This window comes from Dryobates pubescens, chromosome 13, assembly GCF_014839835.1.
Source record: "Dryobates pubescens isolate bDryPub1 chromosome 13, bDryPub1.pri, whole genome shotgun sequence".
Classification (NCBI taxonomy): Eukaryota; Metazoa; Chordata; class Aves; order Piciformes; family Picidae; genus Dryobates; species Dryobates pubescens.
Window position 1 is genome coordinate 10,809,640 of NC_071624.1, and position 18,935 is coordinate 10,828,574.

An 18,935-nucleotide genomic window follows, 5' to 3' on the forward strand; every position below is an offset into this window, starting at 1 on the left:
GGTTGGAGCTGAAACTGTATCTTGAAAGAGGTTTATTTCTTTCTTTCTTCTCACATTTTCTCTTTCACAGCACGGTGGATACTACCCCTCAATCCCTTCAGTGTGGGAGAAGTATCAGAGTTATGGAAATGTAATTTTGTCAGCCAAAGTTCTGTGTTCACAGATCATTGTTGGTTACTGCAGTAAAGTGCTGTTTCGGTCAACAGGAAGAACAAATGTTCCCACTTCTCTGGAATGCCTCAGTGGATGTTATAATGTAATTTATATGACAAAAGAACCTCTTTAGCCAGTAGAATGGCTAAATTAAGTAAACTGGGAGGGGGGAGGCACCCTGATGAAGCACGAGCTGAAGGCTGTGCTGTTGCCTGGGGATTGCTCTGATGAAAGCTTTGTGAAGGCATTCATATCTAATTGAAAGCAACATTTTTGTGGGTTTGGGTTGGGGTTTTTTGTAATACAGATGCAACCAGAGTTTTCTTAGGAAGTCACAGGGGAAGATGATAGGAGTTAGTTGCATGTAGGCTTGCATAGCATATTGGTACATTGTTTCATTGCAGATAGCTAGAAAATATCTGCCTTTTTGGAAAACATCTGCTTTTTGTGATATATTTTGTGTGTGTGTGATTTTATTGTTAGTATTTAGATCTTCCAGGTTTGAATACTTTCTGAGGAACATGTCATCTTGTATGTTACAGATCTGCAGCAGATTCTTCACTGCATTACTTCTAGCCACACTTTTTGTGCAAAGCCACTGTCCTGTCCCCATGTCCAGTTCCTCTTCTGCATTAATGAGTTGTTAAACCTGAAATCTTGCTAGGCCCCACTCCTGGTTCACCATAACCAGGATATTTGAGCCATGCATAGATTTTTAATTTACCACCACCCCCATATATTTCTGCTTTCAAATTGCCAATACTATTTCATTTGAATGGAGCCATGTCTATATTAGATAGGAACACTGGTGACAGTGTTGTTCAGATAGATGGTGCTTATCCCTCAAATTCATCTGCTGCACCTCTTGGCAGCACTCAGCCTCACCCTCCTGACAGTGGGGGTTCCTCCTGGAAGTTCTCATTCTTTAGCAAGTCTTGCTTAAGCAACCAGGAGGCATTTCAGAGAAGGAGGCTGTGTGGCACATGAGATAGCTGCAGGAAATTCCTGACATGGAAACAGATCATTTTTGTCAAGAGAAAAAGCAATGGGGTGTGCATCTGTGCTTAATCTACACCATTTTCCTCTGCAGATTTTCTGTCTTCTATGTTTTACACCCTCTGCCACACAACCCCCCTTCGTAAATGACTGCAAATGATACAATTAAATATCTGCATTCCTCCTTTATTAACTCATTCATGGATTAAATGAAACTTCTGTTAAGCTTTTCTATTTTTTTCTTAATCTGTCACTGCACTACCAAAGCAACTTGTGGAAATAGTTCTGTATCAAATGATTAATTCATGTCCAGGAGTTTAGAAAGTCATAAATATTTAGAATCTTTTGAACTATGACTGTAGGGACTTGATGATGAATTTAAAAGATGTATTTGACATTGTTCTTTAATTCTCTGACATTTCATTTTTCAATGAGTTGTAAAGTCCTTAAATATTTAGACTAAAAAAGAAGTGTACATTAGTGATGCTTCAGACACTTCCATTTTTAGTCTTGATCACAAGGCAAATGTGATGGTTTATTTTCTGTGTTCTGTTTGTTTACTTATTGATGCTACCTTATATACATACAGAGGACTTCATATTTAAATGCTGCTGAAATATAAAGTGAAATGGCAATTGTCCTCTAACCTTCGAGATGTGCAAGGATTGGAGATAAACTGCACAGAGGCATTTGGATGCAATTCTGACTGGGCTGTGGTCTAAAACTAAGTGGATTATGCTTCAAGATATGGCAATCTGAGTTCTTCATTTGTCTTGTGGTGTTGTTGCATGCCTTTTGGAAAAAAGATTAAAGTGGATTATTAAACAGAGTTGATGAAACTAACAGTGTTCTTCAACTTTCAGTAGCCCAATATGGCTCTTGGAGGCAAAGCCTATTAAGAATTACAGTGTCTGCAGATGTTGCAGTTGTTGTAACCTTCAGAAGAAAAACCCAGTTTAGATTCCTACAGATTCCTAATAATGCTGCTATAAGAAATGCTTTGTAGTGAAAACGAAATAAGATTTCAAGGTTCTCTGCAAACTGTGGAGAACCTTCCGTGGTCCGTATCATGAATTGAAAGGAAAATCAACTTCCTTCCCTGCCCAGCTGATCTGGGGGCTTATGTTCATACTAGTCTGTGTTAGTAACAAGCCACCTTCTGGTGAATTTTGTGAATATTTGCACTGGTGGCTTAAGAAAAACTTTCTTTCCTGTCTTTTTTTTTTTTTTTTTTGAAGGATGCTTACAAACTAAGCAAGCTTTATATAGAGGGAATATAACACCTATGTCACTTACATTTAATTATATCCAGGAGGTGAACATCCTGAGGAATGAGACCAAAGTTGAGGCTAAGGCTGAGCTAATTGGGCAGGAGCCAGGCAGATCCTTTGTGTTCCCTCTGGTTCTGATTTCCTTGGATGTACGAAATCCTTGGCTTAGGTTGTCATTTCCTTGTGGAGGTTTTGAGCGCAACCAGTTGTTAAGTAAAAAATTAGTAAAATGCTAACTATTATGGTTTTCTAAGAAACCTTTCATTACTGTCTTGGTGCATCTTTACTTTCCTTTAGGGTTTTGTTTATGACTTCTGAAACAAACCAAACTGGTTCTTGGAGGAAGTCCTTTATCTGCATCCCATGTATTGCAGCAATAAAACCTGTCCTCGTGTAGGGTGGAAACAGAGCTGTGTTGAAGCCCTGTAGAAGAAACAGAGAGGCATTTTTTGCTTCTGGATTCATTTAGTTTCTAGTAACAGGACAAAGTTGAAGCTAGGTGCGGTGTTGGGGTTTTGTACATGGGTCTGGGTTCACTGACGTCTGTGTTTTGATGGCTTATGTGGGAGCAGCTGAGTAATTTTCAGATGAAAATGAAGGAAATAATTAGGGCCATTCTTTTGTGGTCGTTTTGCTGTTGTAGTAAAATGTAATTGCAAAAGCAAACTGCTTGAGCAAAAGCAGTGTTAGGAAAAAAGGAAGGAACCAGTGCATTAAAGATAATTTGGTCTTTAAAAATAGACATTGCTCATCTTTCTAAGATACAGTGCCCAGTTTAGAGACGTGCCCTAGGCTGTAATGTCACAATTTTTAGATGAAATTACTGGCCTGTGTTATGGGAAGCTCTGGCTAGAGAACCATGGCACTTTGCTACTGTCTTCAAAATATATTAAATCCATTCCAGGTTTAGAATTTTTACTGTGACTTTCAAGAAGGGCAAAAAATTGTGCCTGGAGATGAAATTTCTGTTCAGTATATCTCCAGATGGTGTCCTGGTATTTTATGTGGTGTTATCTTCTGTATTTAACTTGTAGTAATGGCAGATGTCTGCTAAGAGTAGTTTAATGCTGACTAACTTCTGAGTTAGTTTTCTTGTACTCTTTCTGGGTTTTCCTGTACTCTTCATTACTTCTCCTATCAAAGCAGAAGTAACCACATTGATTCAGCCACCAGCACAACAGTGTGGTTGAGGTCTCCAGCAGGAAGCTGGAGGGGTGAACTTGGTTTGGAAACTTGCATCGGGCTTGGTATCAGGGAAGTGGAAAGGATCTGTCAGAAGCAGGACCGCCCCTCTGTTGTGCTGGATGTCAAGACAGAAGTTTGTGTGGCTGTGTTCTAGGTGAAGGGTGAAAGCCTTGAGCCAGAAGGAGGAGAATGTGGTCATGTTTGAAATGTATTCCCCCAGCTGAATTATCATGTGGAATCACAGAATCACTAAGGTTGGAAGAGACCTCAAAGATCATCAAGTCCAACCTGTCACCACAGACCTCATGACTAAACCATGGCACCAAGTGCCACGTCCAATCCCCTCTTGAACACCTCCAGGGACAGTGACTCCACCACCTCCCTGGGCAGCCCATTCCAATGGCAAACAACTCTCTCAGTGAAGAACTTTCTCCTCACCTTGAGCCTAAACTTTCCCTGGTGCAGCTTGAGACTGTGTCCTCTTGTTCTGGTGCTGGTTGCCTGGGAGAAGAGACCAACCCCCTCCTGGCTACAGCCACCATTCAGGTAGTTGTAGAGAACAATAACGTCTCCCCTGAGCCTCCTCTTCTCCAGGCTAAACAATCCCAGCTCCCTCAGCCTCTCCTCATAGGGCTTGTGCTCGAGGTCTCTCCCCAGCCTCGTTGCTCTTCTCTGGACACGTTCAAGTGTCTCAATGTCCTTCTTAAACTGAGGGGCCCAGAACTGGACACAGCACACACAAGTGGTGGCACAGGAGCATGATGACAGCCTGTAACTGCTTATGAGGGCTTTTTATTTCTCTTTTGACCACTTGACAGAATTGTTTTGTGTTTTATGAAGTTTATTAAGTTGCCTCTGGATTTATATGGGGTAACCTTTGGCAACAGAGTGCAGGATTTTATAAGTGTCTCAGCAGTAAAACGAACAAGCAAATGTTACTGCTCTAGCATCAGTGCCAGCAGTGATCATGAATTCTGAATTCCTATTCCTCTGATAAGCATTCTCACAAGACTCTTCTGCTTCCTCAGCCCTCTTGTGGTTCTGCTTTCTCATCCTCTGTTATGTGAGAAGACACTTTTGGAAGACTGCAGGTCCAAGAAGACTGCATTACTGGGGTCCCATGAAGTAGCTTTAATTCCCAAAGAGGATTTACAGGAAACCCCCTGTCAGAATGTTTGACTGGTTTATGGATGGGTTTGAGATGAAAGCATTTAAAATAACAGCCACAAATAATGTAAATCTGGCTAAAAAATTCCATATTCAATTAGCACACATTATTTCTGCTTTTATGTTGAAAATTGTATTGGAAGTTCTGAGCCTGCAGGCACAAAGATGTGTCCAATTTAATGATTAATGCTTCAAAGTGTATAATTCTCTTTTTGCCAGAAGCTGTTTTTCTCTTCCTTGGCTCACAATCTGCCTGTTTAACATTTGCTGGAGAAAAGCAAACACAAAGGTGTTAAGAGTCTTTGTGCAAGAGCTGAAGTCTTCTGTGCAGCTGAATGCTTGGGCTCATTTATTATGGGGTTTGTGACTCCTGGTTTCTGCATCAGCTCATTTGAAAAAAAAAACAACAACCAACAAAACCCCATTGTCAGCATCCAGGCTGTTATTTGAGCAAGAGACTGTCAGGTAGTTTAAAATGTGCCTTTTAGTTTACAATTTTAACTTGTACTGCTTGCTTGCAGGACAGAATCATTCCACTTCCCACCTCTTTCCTATTCCTTAACATTTGTCATCGTGGCTGCCTCTTAGAGGCAGCAGTTTTCCAGCAACTTTGTGTTTGCTCTTTTCTTCTTCTGTGTGTTTTGGTGTATTTTTTGGTTGTTTGGGAGGGTTTTGATGTTGTTTGGAGGGAGTGTTTTGGTGAAGTGGTGGTAGTGGCAGAAGGGATTGTTTGCCCATGCAGGTTATCTTTTTTGCATAAATTAAAAAAACTGTTGGAAGCCAGGAAGGGGTAGAAAATCTTGCTGCCAATCCTGCCAAGGGGTTGAAATAGCCTGTGAAACCTTGCCTTCAGGTCTCCAGCAATGCTGGAGGAGGGTTGGAGCCTGTGTGGTAGTGGTGTTGCCTGTATGTGATCAACCAGAGCAGGAGAGAGGAGTATAAAAGACTGTAGTTATTAGGGCAAACTATGGAAAAGTGTTGAAATGGAAAGATATAACAGCTAGGGTAGAAACCAACTGATTTGGTGTATAGAGTATAACTGAAGGATGAGTGTGTGGTTATGTGGCATGTCTTCTGTCCACAATCACAAAGAAAGAAGAGAGTGGACTAGATTATTGCTTAAGGTCATCTTTATTACTGTTTTCTATAATTTGGGTATTCATTTAACGAAACCCAATGCTGGAGCACACTCTGTAATGGTTTTTCTACCTCCTGAGTTGAGTGCTTTGGGAGACACTTACAGATCCTACATGATGCTGTAATTCTTGTGTACAGCTGCCAACCTCTCTGTTTCAGTATAGCACATGTAAGAAGAGAAGCTATAACTAAGGTGTTCTTGGCTCTTCCTTTGTACATTTCAGTCTGAAATCAGTTTATAGTCAAAGTAAATGACTTGCAGAACTGTTTTGAGGCTCATGACTGTGACAATAAAAAAGCTAGTTTAAGCTGCAGGGCTGTGAGATGAAGTAGATAAGCAGATGATGTGCACTTTGAAAACAGACATAATTAAATAGTTTACAATTTATAGTTTATCTTTCTTTTTTCATGAGCATATACTTGCCAACCACATTCCTGCATTTCTCTTTGCTCATGGTGTCAGGAAACTGGATACTTTAAGAGATTAGCTTTAATGGATGTGCTTGCAATGCCTCTGAGTTCAGAATGAAGACTTGGCTGATGCAGAGGTGCTTATTTTACAGATAGTTTTGCCTTTGCTGCATTAGGAAAGCTGAAGTTGGCAGTATACTATATTACAAAGTGGTTTGTGTGGCATCACAATTAATGGAGTGATAAACATGAGTACAGAGACAGGAGGGAAAGAAATATATCCACACCTAGAAGTGACCTCTGCCCTACTTCTAAAGGATTGTAGTGATATGATAAGGGGCAGTAGTTTCAAACTAGGGAAGAGTAGATTTAGATTGGATGTTAGGAACAAGTTCTTTACCATGAGGTTACTAGAACGCTGGAACAGGTTGCCCAGGGAGGTAATTGAGGCCCCATCTCTGGAAATATTCAAGGTGAGGCTTGACAGGGCGCTGGGCACCCTCATCTAGTTGAGGATTCCCCTTCTTAACTCCAGAGGAGATTGGACTAGATGACCTTTGGAGGTCCCTTTCAACCCAGACCATTCTATGATTCTGTGATGCTATGATTCTACTCAATATTCACAAGACTATTCGCATTAGCAACATGTACTTCTTGCTGTAGGGAATTAAAGGCTTTCCTTTCATCTCCCCACCACTAGAACTTCTGTTGCTGCAAAGACCACAGGACAGGAGTTCCCAGTTAGTGAAGTGTGGAGCATATTCTTCTATTTCAGATCGTCTAAAAGGCAGCAAATTCACATCATAATATTGTAAGGCGGCAACAGTAGGCATTGCTGATAGACTGCAAATGAGTTGTGTTAGAATTTCCTCACATGCTTTGATTTACAGCAGTAGGTTGGGGTGAGGAGTCATTGGCAGAAGCAGTCATTAAGAAAGGAGTTTGGGACCCACCAACCTTGAGGGTTGATTGAATATGGAGCTGGATTTTATATCAACTGATGAGAGATTTAATGCTGTGTCTCCTGGAGAGTAAACCTGTTCTAGTGAAAAGACCTTGGTCTCAGTAGATATGTCATTCTGATGTGCAATCTTTTGAAGGCAGAGAGTATGTCAAAATATGGATAAAAGGAAGGGTTTAGTTATGGGAGCTGTGCATGATATCTGCAGTGGTAGGAAGGCTTATTCATTTGTGCAATTCCCTGTATTCTTCTTGGCCCATTTGTTCCACCCCTCTGCTTACACTGAGAAATGCCAAACATACGGCGTGGAGGAACAATTTAAAGTTTTCCAGTATGAAGAGAGTGAAGTCTTACTGTTTTGAAGAACAACAATAATAAATAACATTCCTTTTTTTGTTTAGGACTCCTGAGCAGTGTCCAAGTGTGGTTTCTTTGCTGTCAGAGAGCTACAATCCCCATGTGCGTTACGGAGCTGCCATGGCGTTGGGTATCTGCTGTGCGGGCACTGGAAACAAGGTGAGGACCAGAAGCATCTGCTGCCCTAGACTTTCTGCTTTCTCATGCCACCAAGACATTTGTGCAGAAATGTCACACACAGAGATAAGATTTCCTGCACAGGTACACCACTAGCCAGCTGGAATAGAGCAGTACTACTTAAGAGTCTCTGCCCTGAGCACGGAGGCTTGTGCAGAATAGGTAAACTGGAGCAACGTTTTTATACGTTAGTCTTCAAAAGTTCTCTTAGAGTTTTCTTACTGTCAGGTTGCCACTAAACTTTAAGTGTTCAGTACTCCAAAGGCAATACTCCTTTGGCCTTGGAGTAGGTTTGGGGATAACAAGGGGATGCCAGCGACAAGAAATCAGCAAGTGCTTTGCACAACTTCTAGCTCCTTTCTTCTCTCCTGTGATACATAATTCATGGAAGGTCCTTGTAGTAAAGCCAAGTGCAGTGAAATTTAATGAAATGTGCTGTAGTTTGAGGAGTGGAGTTCACAGCCACTAAATTTTATTCTCACTTTATAAGTGTCATTGAAGGATAATTCTCACAGATGATAGCAAGGGCTTTTCAGAGTAGAGTTTCTGCGTTTGCTGTGGGAAGTGAGCACCCCCACAAGCAGCAAGTGGTTGGGATAAACTTCCTCTGTATCACTCACATGTGTACTGCATCACAGTTTCAGAAACAAGTGCACAGACTGTCCAAGAAGAAGTAGTATTTAGTATTTCCAAGTCTTCAATAAATTTCACACTTAACTGTATCATCTCCTCCTCTGCTAGTGTTAAACACTTAGTCTGTGGCTCTTGCAAGTGAGTGGTCCCAAACACATCATTTGTGTTTTGAAATACACAAGCTGCTGATACTAAAGACCAGAAGCAGTGTCTGTGTAAAGTCTGCAGACTTGAAAGCAAACTGAAAGTTCAGATTTTATCCAGGTTGCTTTACTCTAAAGTGAAAGGTAGAATCAAGTTGCTAAATATGTTTAACCTGCTTCATCTGACAAGTTGATTTAAGTAGAAATGCTTTTAGTGACACAAAGAATTCTGTTTTATTTCCACATACATTGTGTGATAAAGACCTGAACTATCTGATATAAGCAGACATGTCTTTCAGAGCTGATGTTAGTAGGTTTTGAAGGCCCAAATATATTGGAAAGTTCAGCTTTCTGTCATAGTGGATGTTCCATGCATGGCATTGAATGTGTGCCAAGGAATGATTGAGTCACTTTCAGGTGGAGAAGCATAGCCTCCCAGATAGCTCAATTGGCAAAAGCAAGCTACGTGAAGACATTATTCTAGAAGTGGTTCTTGGGAATGGTTTGTATAAAAGCAACTTGTTTTTAGAAGCCTCGGCCTGAGATGAGTAACACTGAGAGGGGTCTGTGCTGGGAGACTCATACATTCATCTGCATTTGTTCATGTCATTACTTTAAAGTCTGGACAGGAGAAAGCTCTGTACAAAAGATTGCCAAGTTATTCCGTCTGACTTTTTTAATGAGAAGGTCAAAAAATAGCTTCAAAGAGCCTTTGAACTTCTTCAGGTGGACATCTAACTGTTATCAGTCATGTTTCAAAGAGCATCTTAACAGCTTGCTTCAAATGCCCTTTCAGAGTGCATTTAGAAACGCTGTGTGTTGCCAGAGCCCAGATTGATCTGTGCAGCCTGCAGCCGTACAAACTGCTGTCGTAGGTTTATTCTACCTAGATCTGAAAAGTGTGGCTGCTGGAGGCTGGTTGAGCCCACTAACAGCTTGCTGCTGTTGAAACAGATAGTTTCAGAATCACAGAGTGGTAGATTTGCAAGGTACCTCTGGAGATCATCTAGTCAACAAACCCTGCTAAGGCAGGTTCACCTAGACCAGGTTGCACAGGAATGCGTCCCTGGCATCTTTTGCTGTCGCTTATGTCCAGCTCCCTACTGAACTGACACAAACTTGCAGACAACTGAACCAGGTAATAGCAGCAAAAAGAGAGCAGTTTGTGTTTCATTATCAGGCTGGAAAAACTCACTGAGAGGTGAGACAAGGCCTGCAGCTAGCACAGGGACAGGGATGGAACTGGATAGCTGAAGGGAAAGTGAGGAAGGAGAGGGATCTCATTTTGCTGGCAGTGAGTTTACATGAGCTCAGTTGTCCTGTGTAGTGTGTGTTGAGGACCTTTCATGTTGCAAATGGTGTCTGTATTAATTCTATGTATTTTTAGGTCATGGCTTGCCAAGTGACAGAAATGTGAATGGAGATGAAAAAATGTGTCTAAACATTTGATTTAGTCTGAGATGCCTGCAAATTGCCCCTGCTGGTCTTATGTGCATCTAAGCAGTATTTATTACAATAGATTCTTACAACAGTTATTACAATAGATTCTTTTCATAATCAGTGACTGTGTTGAAAGGAATGTTTTTTGACAGGTCATTGTGGATCACATTGCTGTTGTGCTTAGCTGGAAAGTTACTGAACTTGAAGAAGCAATAGAGAGTTCTTGTAAATACTTAAAAACCCCTAAATTTACCATGTGAGTAAATTTAGAGAGACAAAGAGCCTCACTTGATGTAGGTTTGAAATTAATGCTTTCATGTGATGCTAAATGTCACAGACAAAGTGTAAGGCCAAGAATTTGGGACCCAGGTTGTTTTACCGTCTCATTTTCAAACCTCCAACATAGTGTTTGGTATCTCTGCTTCATTTGTTCCTTATGCAGAACTGAAGGTAACTCTTGATGTATTTTCCTGGGAAGAGTGGCAAAGGAACTGTGTGAATAATTTGTGTGCTTCTTTAGACGTGTCAGCAGTTTTTCTGAGGAAGGCATCTGTTGCTAACAGCAATTGTTTATCTGTTGCCCTAGTTCTGCAGGTAGATCTCGTTCCATCCATCTCTTGGTTATTGTGGTTTGGTTTTTTTCTTCCTTATTTTTAGATTGAGATCCACAGAAATGCAGATTTCTGCCTCATTTTCTAACAACAAGCAAAATATATTTTAAAGTGTCGCTGATAGCATAAACCTTCCATCAGGGTACTGAATTTTAGGATGCTAAAAATATTAGTATTAACTTTCTGACTACTTATTTAATGGTGGTTTGTTTTTTTTCTGGGTTTTTTTTTTAGGAAGCAATTAATTTGCTTGAACCAATGACAAATGATCCTGTCAACTATGTACGTCAAGGAGCTCTGATTGCATCTGCCCTTATCATGATCCAGCAGACCGAGATTACCTGCCCAAAGGTAATGTGGCATACCTTACATACTGGCTTGTTAGGTGGAAGAAGAATGGTCTGGGACAATAAATCTTGAGTGCTTGGTGCCGCATAAGTATGTGCCTTTTAAAGAGCCAGAGCTGAATGCACAGCAGGAAGCTCCTGCATGGGTCAGAGCATGCAGTTTGGAAAGGGGGAGCAGAGCACTCTAATTGAAACACACCTGGTGGATGACAGCCCTGTGACTCTAGGTGTTACAGGAATAAATGCTTTTTCTGAAAAGGCCTTAAAGCATCTTGTGATGATATAAAAGTGACTGTCTACCACTAACACGTGCTGAGGCCTGTGTGCTCATGATTTATGTGAACGCTGTTACTTAGTAAAGAAGTTGGTTTTGATGATATTAAACTTAGTTTTGGATGCAGTCACCCTGCAGGGAAGTACTCTTATTAATGTGTTTCTTTTGTAGCTAGTCTTACACTTTGCAGATGAAACATTTTCTGTTGTCAGAAGTGGCTTCCAGGCATTATAGCAAGTACATTTTTTAATGGAGTTTTTTTTTCTACTCAGAAAGCAAAAAGGATTGCATATGCTGTTTAGCTTTTAAAAATAGTTTGCTCTGTGAATATATGACAGATGATGATATGCAAACATTTGTACAGACTAAAAGTCTACAGTAATAGAAGCTCTGAGGTTCCACATTTCATCTGCTTTGGTGAGCACTGGGGTGGAGCAGTAGCTGGTACTTTGCTAATCATCTGTCACATATGGGTTGATTTTATTGATGTCATTTTAGAAATTGAACTGTGATTAACACCAGTCACTTTTTAACTGGATGGGAAGGGGGAAAAATTTCTGTTTCCAGTGGAAAGTTTCACCTGGGAAGGTCAGCAAAGGAAATCTACAAATACAGGTGCTTGGCTATTTCCAAGTCAGGGAACAGGAAGATTTGCTGGCAAACACTTTGTTCCTTTGAATCATTAAAGAAACCCAGGACAGAAACAAAACACAACAGAACCCAAAACTGAGCAGAATCTGGGAGCAGTGTTTATACTAGGAGAATTGTAGTTCAACTGAAAAAGCCAGTGGAGAACACTAGAGTTCTGTTTGATCCCCTCATCTTCCAAGATACAAAGTCTGTGTAAAGTGAAGCTGAATTATCTTTATCTTTCTATAGAAGGAAACTACTTCTTGTTTATTGCTTTCTCCTTGATCAGATGTTTGGAATGGCAGCCCGCAATATAGGAGTTCAGGTTTAATCATTCTGTGCTCCTCCTCTAATGCTGGACAAATGGTGTAGCTCTCCTCAGCTTCCCACCTGTAAGAAAGATGCATGGTATTTGCTTCTGTGAAAGGACATACTAAGAATAAATTCATTTTAGGTTACAAAGCACCCTAACCCTCTTGGGATTGGAATTGCAGACTGCTCTGAATCAGTTGGACATCTGAGTGTTATTGCTGAGTCTGTCTAGTGCAGTTTCTGTCTTTTTGAAATGACAGGTGAAAGAGTCTGTGTGTCCTAAAAACTGCAGACAGGAGAGCAGCTAGCAAAATTACAGATTATATGAGGTGTGTAATGAAATTTGATCTCTTTCCCCAAAGAGTCATGGTAACCTTTACTTCAGAGCAAGGTGTCATAGCTAGCCTTGTTAAATGAGTGATTAAAATAGTTGCCTAGCAAATACAGAATGAGATGTGTCGTTTGGGGCTTTGTGGCTTGTTTCAAAATGGGGAGAGGAGCTGAAAGACCTTCATGACAAACACTTGTTTAAGCCAGAATTTGTGTGATATTACATGTTATAGATACAGAAAGCAACTCAATACCCAGTCATACAAGCACAGGAGATATTAAAAAACAAACAAACAACCCCCCAAACAAACTACAGGTTATAAAGTAAAATAATCCCTGAAATATTCTGCTGATTTAGAAACTAACTAGAGAATATAAAAGTTCTACTTGTTTTGAAGAATATAAAAGTTGTACTTGTTTTGAACACCCCAAAAAATTAGTTCTCACCAGTATCATTGAATTCTCAGAAGTAAGAGGAGTATTTCGAGGCATATGCTGCCAATTAAGTTATTTATTACCCATGGGAACATTTTTTTGGTGTGCTCTGCCAGTCTAAAGAAAAGTTATTTTACTCTGATGCAAAAGGGTAGAGTTCAGAAAACAAACCATTTTTGGATGGCAGTGACATACTTTGATCTGATTAGATTCCTGAGTGGCACACTGGTGCACTATGTGCCAAAGTGTCTAACTTCATGGATGGGAGTTTTTGCATTGCTAAATCAGCAGCTGGCCAAAAGAGCAGGATGCATTTCATATCCCACAAACTGTACTTGTGGTCCTGATGTGGTCAGAGACAAGCTGTATTTTACATTTACATTTACATCATCTCAGTGCTGTTTTGTGATGCTTTCATGTGAGAGATGGTGATTTTAATAGATTGTGACATGTAGTCTGAACACCTTCCTGTCATTACTTTTCGTTTGTGCATGTTCTGTTTGGGTAAACTTCTTGTTTGTGAGCTTGGGTTAGGAGGACTATAAATTCTCTGGTGATAATTTGGGGTGAAGATGGCAGCAAATGATCTTCCTGGAATAGATTTATATTTTTCAAGAATACAGCTTCAGAGTTTTGAGACCAATGGCTACATTAAAAGATGTGGCCAGCAGGTCAAGAGAGGTGATTATGCCCCTTCGCTCTGCTCTGGTGAGACCTCACCTGCAGTAGTGTGTCCAGCTCTGGAGCCCCCAGTTCAAGAGGGAGATGGACCTGCTGGAGTGGGTCCAGAGGAGGGCCATCAAGATGATCAGAGGGCTGTGAAGACAGGCTGAAAGAATTTGGGCTGTTCAGCCTGGAGAAGAGAAGGCTCTGGGAAGACCTTATAGCTACATTTCAATATCTGAAGGGGACTTACAGGAAGGCTGGAAAGAAACTGTTTAGAAGGGCTTGTAGCACTGGGACAAGGAGCAAGTTTTAAACTGGAGCAGGGTAGCTTTAGGTTGGATGCAAGGAGGAAGTTCTTTACAATGAAAGTGGTAAAACACTCCAGTTGCCCAGTGATGTGGTTGAGGCCTCATCCCTGGAGACAAGATCAGACTCAGTGCAGCCCTGGGCAGCCTCATCCAGTTGGAGGTGTCCCTGCTCACTGCAGGGGGCTTGCACAAGAGGACCTTTGAGGCTCCCTTCCAACCCAATGCAATCTGTGAGTACAGATCATTGCAGTGCTGAAATGCCAGCAACAGAAAGTTTTAAGAAGCCATTTTTGTTGTGAGAGGATGCCTTTGAATCACCTTTAGCTATCCCCTTGCATTAGTGTTTGTTGTGCTCACTCTTTATTTAAACAAGCAATTTAACAAGTTTAAATTTAAAGAATTGCCATTATGTGGAGGTTCCATGAACTTGAAAGTTGCTTAAGTGCCAAAAAGGGGTAGCAAATCTTGTGGAAAGCTGATCTGGTCCCTTTGGAGTTGAAACTCAATTCCTGCATGTGGCATGGATTTTTCTGAGCTCTGTTGATATACTTAAGAACCTTATTAGTGCAGCATAGAGACTGATAACAACTTTATGTTGTGAAATGGAATCCTAAATTATAGATGTGATGAGATCATTGTAACAGAAATCAATGACAACTCCATTATGTATTTGTGACCTGTGGGGCAATTAAGACAGCAATTTTGGAGACAAACTGCATGTCTAACATCTTGAATTGAATTTAGTTTTTCCTGGGTTTGTGATAGTGTAGTCATCTAGCCAAAAATTAGAAGATAATAAGCAATGTGAAGGCTTTTCCTCCATCCTCCTTTGATCATCTTGGCCTGTTATCTTTAAAATGTTGTGAAGAAACCAGGACCAGATTTAGATGAAATACAGGATCTTGATAGGGTGCAAAAATGACTTCTCCTATATTCTAGTAGCACCTTCACATTCCTTCATATATCTGTTAGATGCTTCTGTGTACTGTGTGCTCTTTCAAGAGAGCACATGTATCATAGAATCACAGAATTGTCAGGGTTGGAAGGGACCTCAAGGATCATCTGGTTCCAACCCCCCTGCCATGGGCAGGAACACCTCACACTACATCACGTTGCTCAGAGCCACATCCAGCCTGGCTTTAAAAACCTCCAGGGATGGGGCTTCTACCACCTCCCTGGGCAACCTGTTCCAGTGTCTCACCACCCTCATGGTGAAGAACTTCCTAACATCCAATCTGAATCTACCCATTTCTATCACACTGTGCCAGGGGAGATTTAGGCTGGATGTTAGGAAAAAGTTCTTCACAGAGAGAGTGATTGGCCATTGGAATGGGCTGCCCAGGGAAGTGGTGGAGTCACCATCACTGGAGGTGTTTAGGAAGAGACTGGATGGGGCACTTGATACCATGGTTTAGTTGATTAGATGGTGTTGGATGATGGGTTGGACTTGATGATCTCAAAGGTCTTTTCCAACCTGGTCTGGTCTATTCTATTCTTTTTCCATTCCCCCTAGTCCTATCACTACCTGACACCCTAAAAAGTCCCTCACCAGCTTTCTTGTAGGCCCCCTTCAGATGCTGGAAGGCCACAATAAGGTCTCCTCGGAGCCTTCTCTTCTCCCGACTCAATAGTCCCAACTCTCTCAGTCTGTCCTCATAGGAGAGGTGCTCCAACCCTCTAATCATCCTTGTGGCCCTTCTCTGGACTTGCAAAAACCAGGATGCACATCATGTGTCATAGTTTCCTTTAGTCATTTATTAAGTCTTACTCTTAACAATCTCATGGGCTTTGTGTGCATCAATGTTGACTGGTTGGGGAGAAGTGATGAACAACCTGAGAACTGGCAGCCCTTTGGGTAGGAAACGGTGCTGTGTCATTATTAAGTCTTAAAGCCTGTGTTGTTTCCTCAGTGTTTCCAAGGTTCTGCATTTGGCCTCATTTGAAATTAGCAGCATGTTGTTTCAGTCAGCATTAATTATCAGAATTGGGAGGGTGTGAGGGTGTGTGTGTGTATTGTTAGTAAAGATGAAATGAGTCACTGCCTACATTTTAGTGTTCCTCCTGGAAGTTACCCAGAGAACTTTTTTGATAGCATTTCTAAATGCCATAAAATTGATTTTTAAGTGCTTGAAGATTTCAAGGGAGAAACAGAGCTTGTGGGATTCATAGAATATTAAATAAACCTATTCAGTAGTTTGGAATGTGCTTGTTGCTGTGATTTGAAGGAAAAATAGTACTACACTACAGGGCTCTACTGGACAAACTCTGACAGATTTTGCTTCAGGAGCTTAATAAATTTCTGTCTGTTGGCATCTTGCTCCATTCTGTAGGAGGCAAGTGCCCCAACAGCAAAGGTGAAACTGAACTTTTTGTTTATACTGATCTTGCCAGCTGAACATGAGCCAGCAGTGTGCCCAGGTGGCCAAGAAGGCCAATGGCATCCTGGCCTGCATCAAGAATAGTGTGGCCAGCAGGAGCAGGGAAGTCATTGTGCCCCTGTATTCAGCACTGGTTAGGCCACACCTTGAGTACTGTGTCCAGTTCTGGGCCCCTCAGTTTAAGAAGGACATTGAGATCCTTGAACATGTCCAGAGAAGGGCAATGAGGCTGGGGAGAGGCCTCAAGCACAAGCCCTGTGAGGAGAGGCTGAGGGAGCTGGGATTGTTTAGCCTGGAGAAGAGGAGACTCAGGGGAGACCTTATTGCTCTCTACAACTACCTGAAGGGAGGCTGTAGCCAGGAGGGGGTTGGTCTCTTCTCAGGCAACCAGCACCAGAACAAGAGGACACAGTCTCAAGCTGTGCCAGGGGAGGTTTAGACTCAAGGTGAGGAGAAAGTTCTTCACTGAGCGAGTCGTTCATCATTGGAATGTGCTGCCCAGGGAGGTGGTGGAGTCACCGTCCCTGGAGGTGTTCAAGGGGAGACTGGACGTGGCACTTGGTGCCATGGTCTAGTTGTGAGGTCTGTTGGGACAGGTTGGACTTGATGATCCTTGGGGTCTCTTCCAACCTTAGTTATACTGTGATACTGTGATCTTACTACAGTCATGTTTATCAGGTCATGATTTACATGTACAAATGGTAGTGTCTTTTGCTGGTTCAAATATCATCAGATTAGGTGCCATCAATGCTGAAGGAGTTGAGGTGACAAGCACTACAGCTGGGTTAGTGGTTGAAACAGTGAAGGCAGGAAGGTGTCACTGACCAGAGAGCATCTGTCCTGTTAGAGCACCTGCATTTTAAGTGGTGTGGTGAGTTAGCTTGCACTGAGAACTATTTTGCAGAAGACACACCGTCTTAATCCATTCATTAAGTGTGCTGGGCTGCCAAGCATCATTGCAACTCTTGGTTATAATCCTCATGAGTTGGAGAGGCAACTTCTGTGGTCTTTTCCATCCCAGACATTGGACATAATTTTTCAAAGGTAGTCTTAATTTCTTAGTACCTCTGGTCAAAAATTCCCATGTGAAATGTCATGAGATTAATTGCTAGCCTTACCTTGGCTGCAGCATTACCTCATGGTTCTGATGTGCTTTTCCTGGGGAGCCTGATCTCATGCTTTGCTGAGAAGCCCTGCAGTTTGTCTCCTTAGTCAGCTCTTTGTTCTGTTTTGATAGTTTTTTAACCTTGATGAATCCCAGTTCTACAAAATGTTATTCTCAGCACAGTTCTCATGTCACTGACTCAGTTGTATGAATGGTTCTTTTTTTCCTCTGGTGTGAAAACTCTTTCTGTAAGCACTTTTGAGATTCCCCAGGGCATCCCAAGCTGGGCCATGTGTTAGGAGTCATGCCTGAAGGTTGCCCCTCGTGCTCTAGTGCTGCTCACCCTTAGCAAGCTCCTGTCCTGCACAGACAGGATACTGACTGTTCACTGTGTGCTGTTAAAGCCAGAAGGACCTTGAGTGTTGCAGTCAATGTATAAGCTTCCTTCACTGGTATAACTGGGTGTTGGGAGCATCAAAAGCTGTGCAAGACACATTCCCAGTGGTGGTGCTGAAGCTTGACCTCTTTGCCCACAGCAGACACTAAGTGTCTTTTGGAGCTGAAAGGCAGGACCTTTCTTCAGACACTTGTCACTCTGCAGATGTCACTGTGTGCCTGGAGAGGCACATGCTGTCTGGCTGTGAAAAGAGTGGCTAGGGGCTTGTGTGGTGGTAGGGTTTTATACTTGGAAACTTCAACTGCATTTGCAGTACTGGGAACTGCTCAGTGTCTCTGGTGGCTGTGTCTGGTCCTGCTGCCTTGAGCTACAAGTTTCCCTTCTTACCTGTGGCCACAGTTGTAGGGAAGGAGACATTGGATACCACTAAAAAATGGACCAGAAGGGAGAAGCTTGTTCAAGGCATCTTGGAGGGAGCCTTTTTGAAAAGACCTCCTTTGGTTTTGAGCCTGTCAAGTGAAGACTTTGTGTGAAAACTGGGGGAATAAGGAAAGAAAACAAAATATCACATGGATATGTGGATTAAAATTAATTTGTGGAAGAGGTACAAAAGATTCTTCCAGAAGTGCTGTGGGTGGCATGCAGCTTCCCAGGATTTGGCTGAGTTCCAGACTGGGATACTGCTTGAGCTATATTGTTGCTCCACTGTATGTATTAAAAGACATAAGTTACTAATTTGTAATAAAGCCTTAGCTGTTGCTGGATATGATACTCTTCTGTCTCTTCAGCACTTAGTGAGCTAATAAAAGATGAAGGTGAACCAATAATGATAATATAAGCAAAGGTTTAGCAGTCTCCCTTACTAACATGAGCTGAACACACCATGACATAAACTGTTACTGTATTAAATGTTTTCATTAATGATTTTCACTTAGAAGGCAGCAGTGCAATGGCAGAACGTGCTGCTGATGCACTGTTGAGGCATTACCAGAACAGAAGATATATGGTACAGGAAAAACAGAAGAGCTTTGAGGTTTTCAGCAGTAGGAATTGGAGGGTATTTAGCGAAGTGCTGTGTCAGGGACCTAAGGACATCTAGTAGTTCTCACTG

At 41.7% G+C, this 18,935-nt stretch overlaps 1 protein-coding gene across 1 annotated transcript in view; it reads left to right on the plus strand.

Moving 5' to 3' along the window:
• Positions 1–18,935, plus strand: part of PSMD1 (proteasome 26S subunit, non-ATPase 1) — a 77,182-nt gene that overhangs the window by 41,526 nt on the left and 16,721 nt on the right. Inside the window, exons 17-18 of the mRNA XM_054166327.1 lie at positions 7,683–7,797; positions 10,877–10,993. Coding sequence (XP_054022302.1) covers positions 7,683–7,797; positions 10,877–10,993 — 232 coding nt within the window. The remainder of the gene's footprint in view (positions 1–7,682; positions 7,798–10,876; positions 10,994–18,935) is intronic.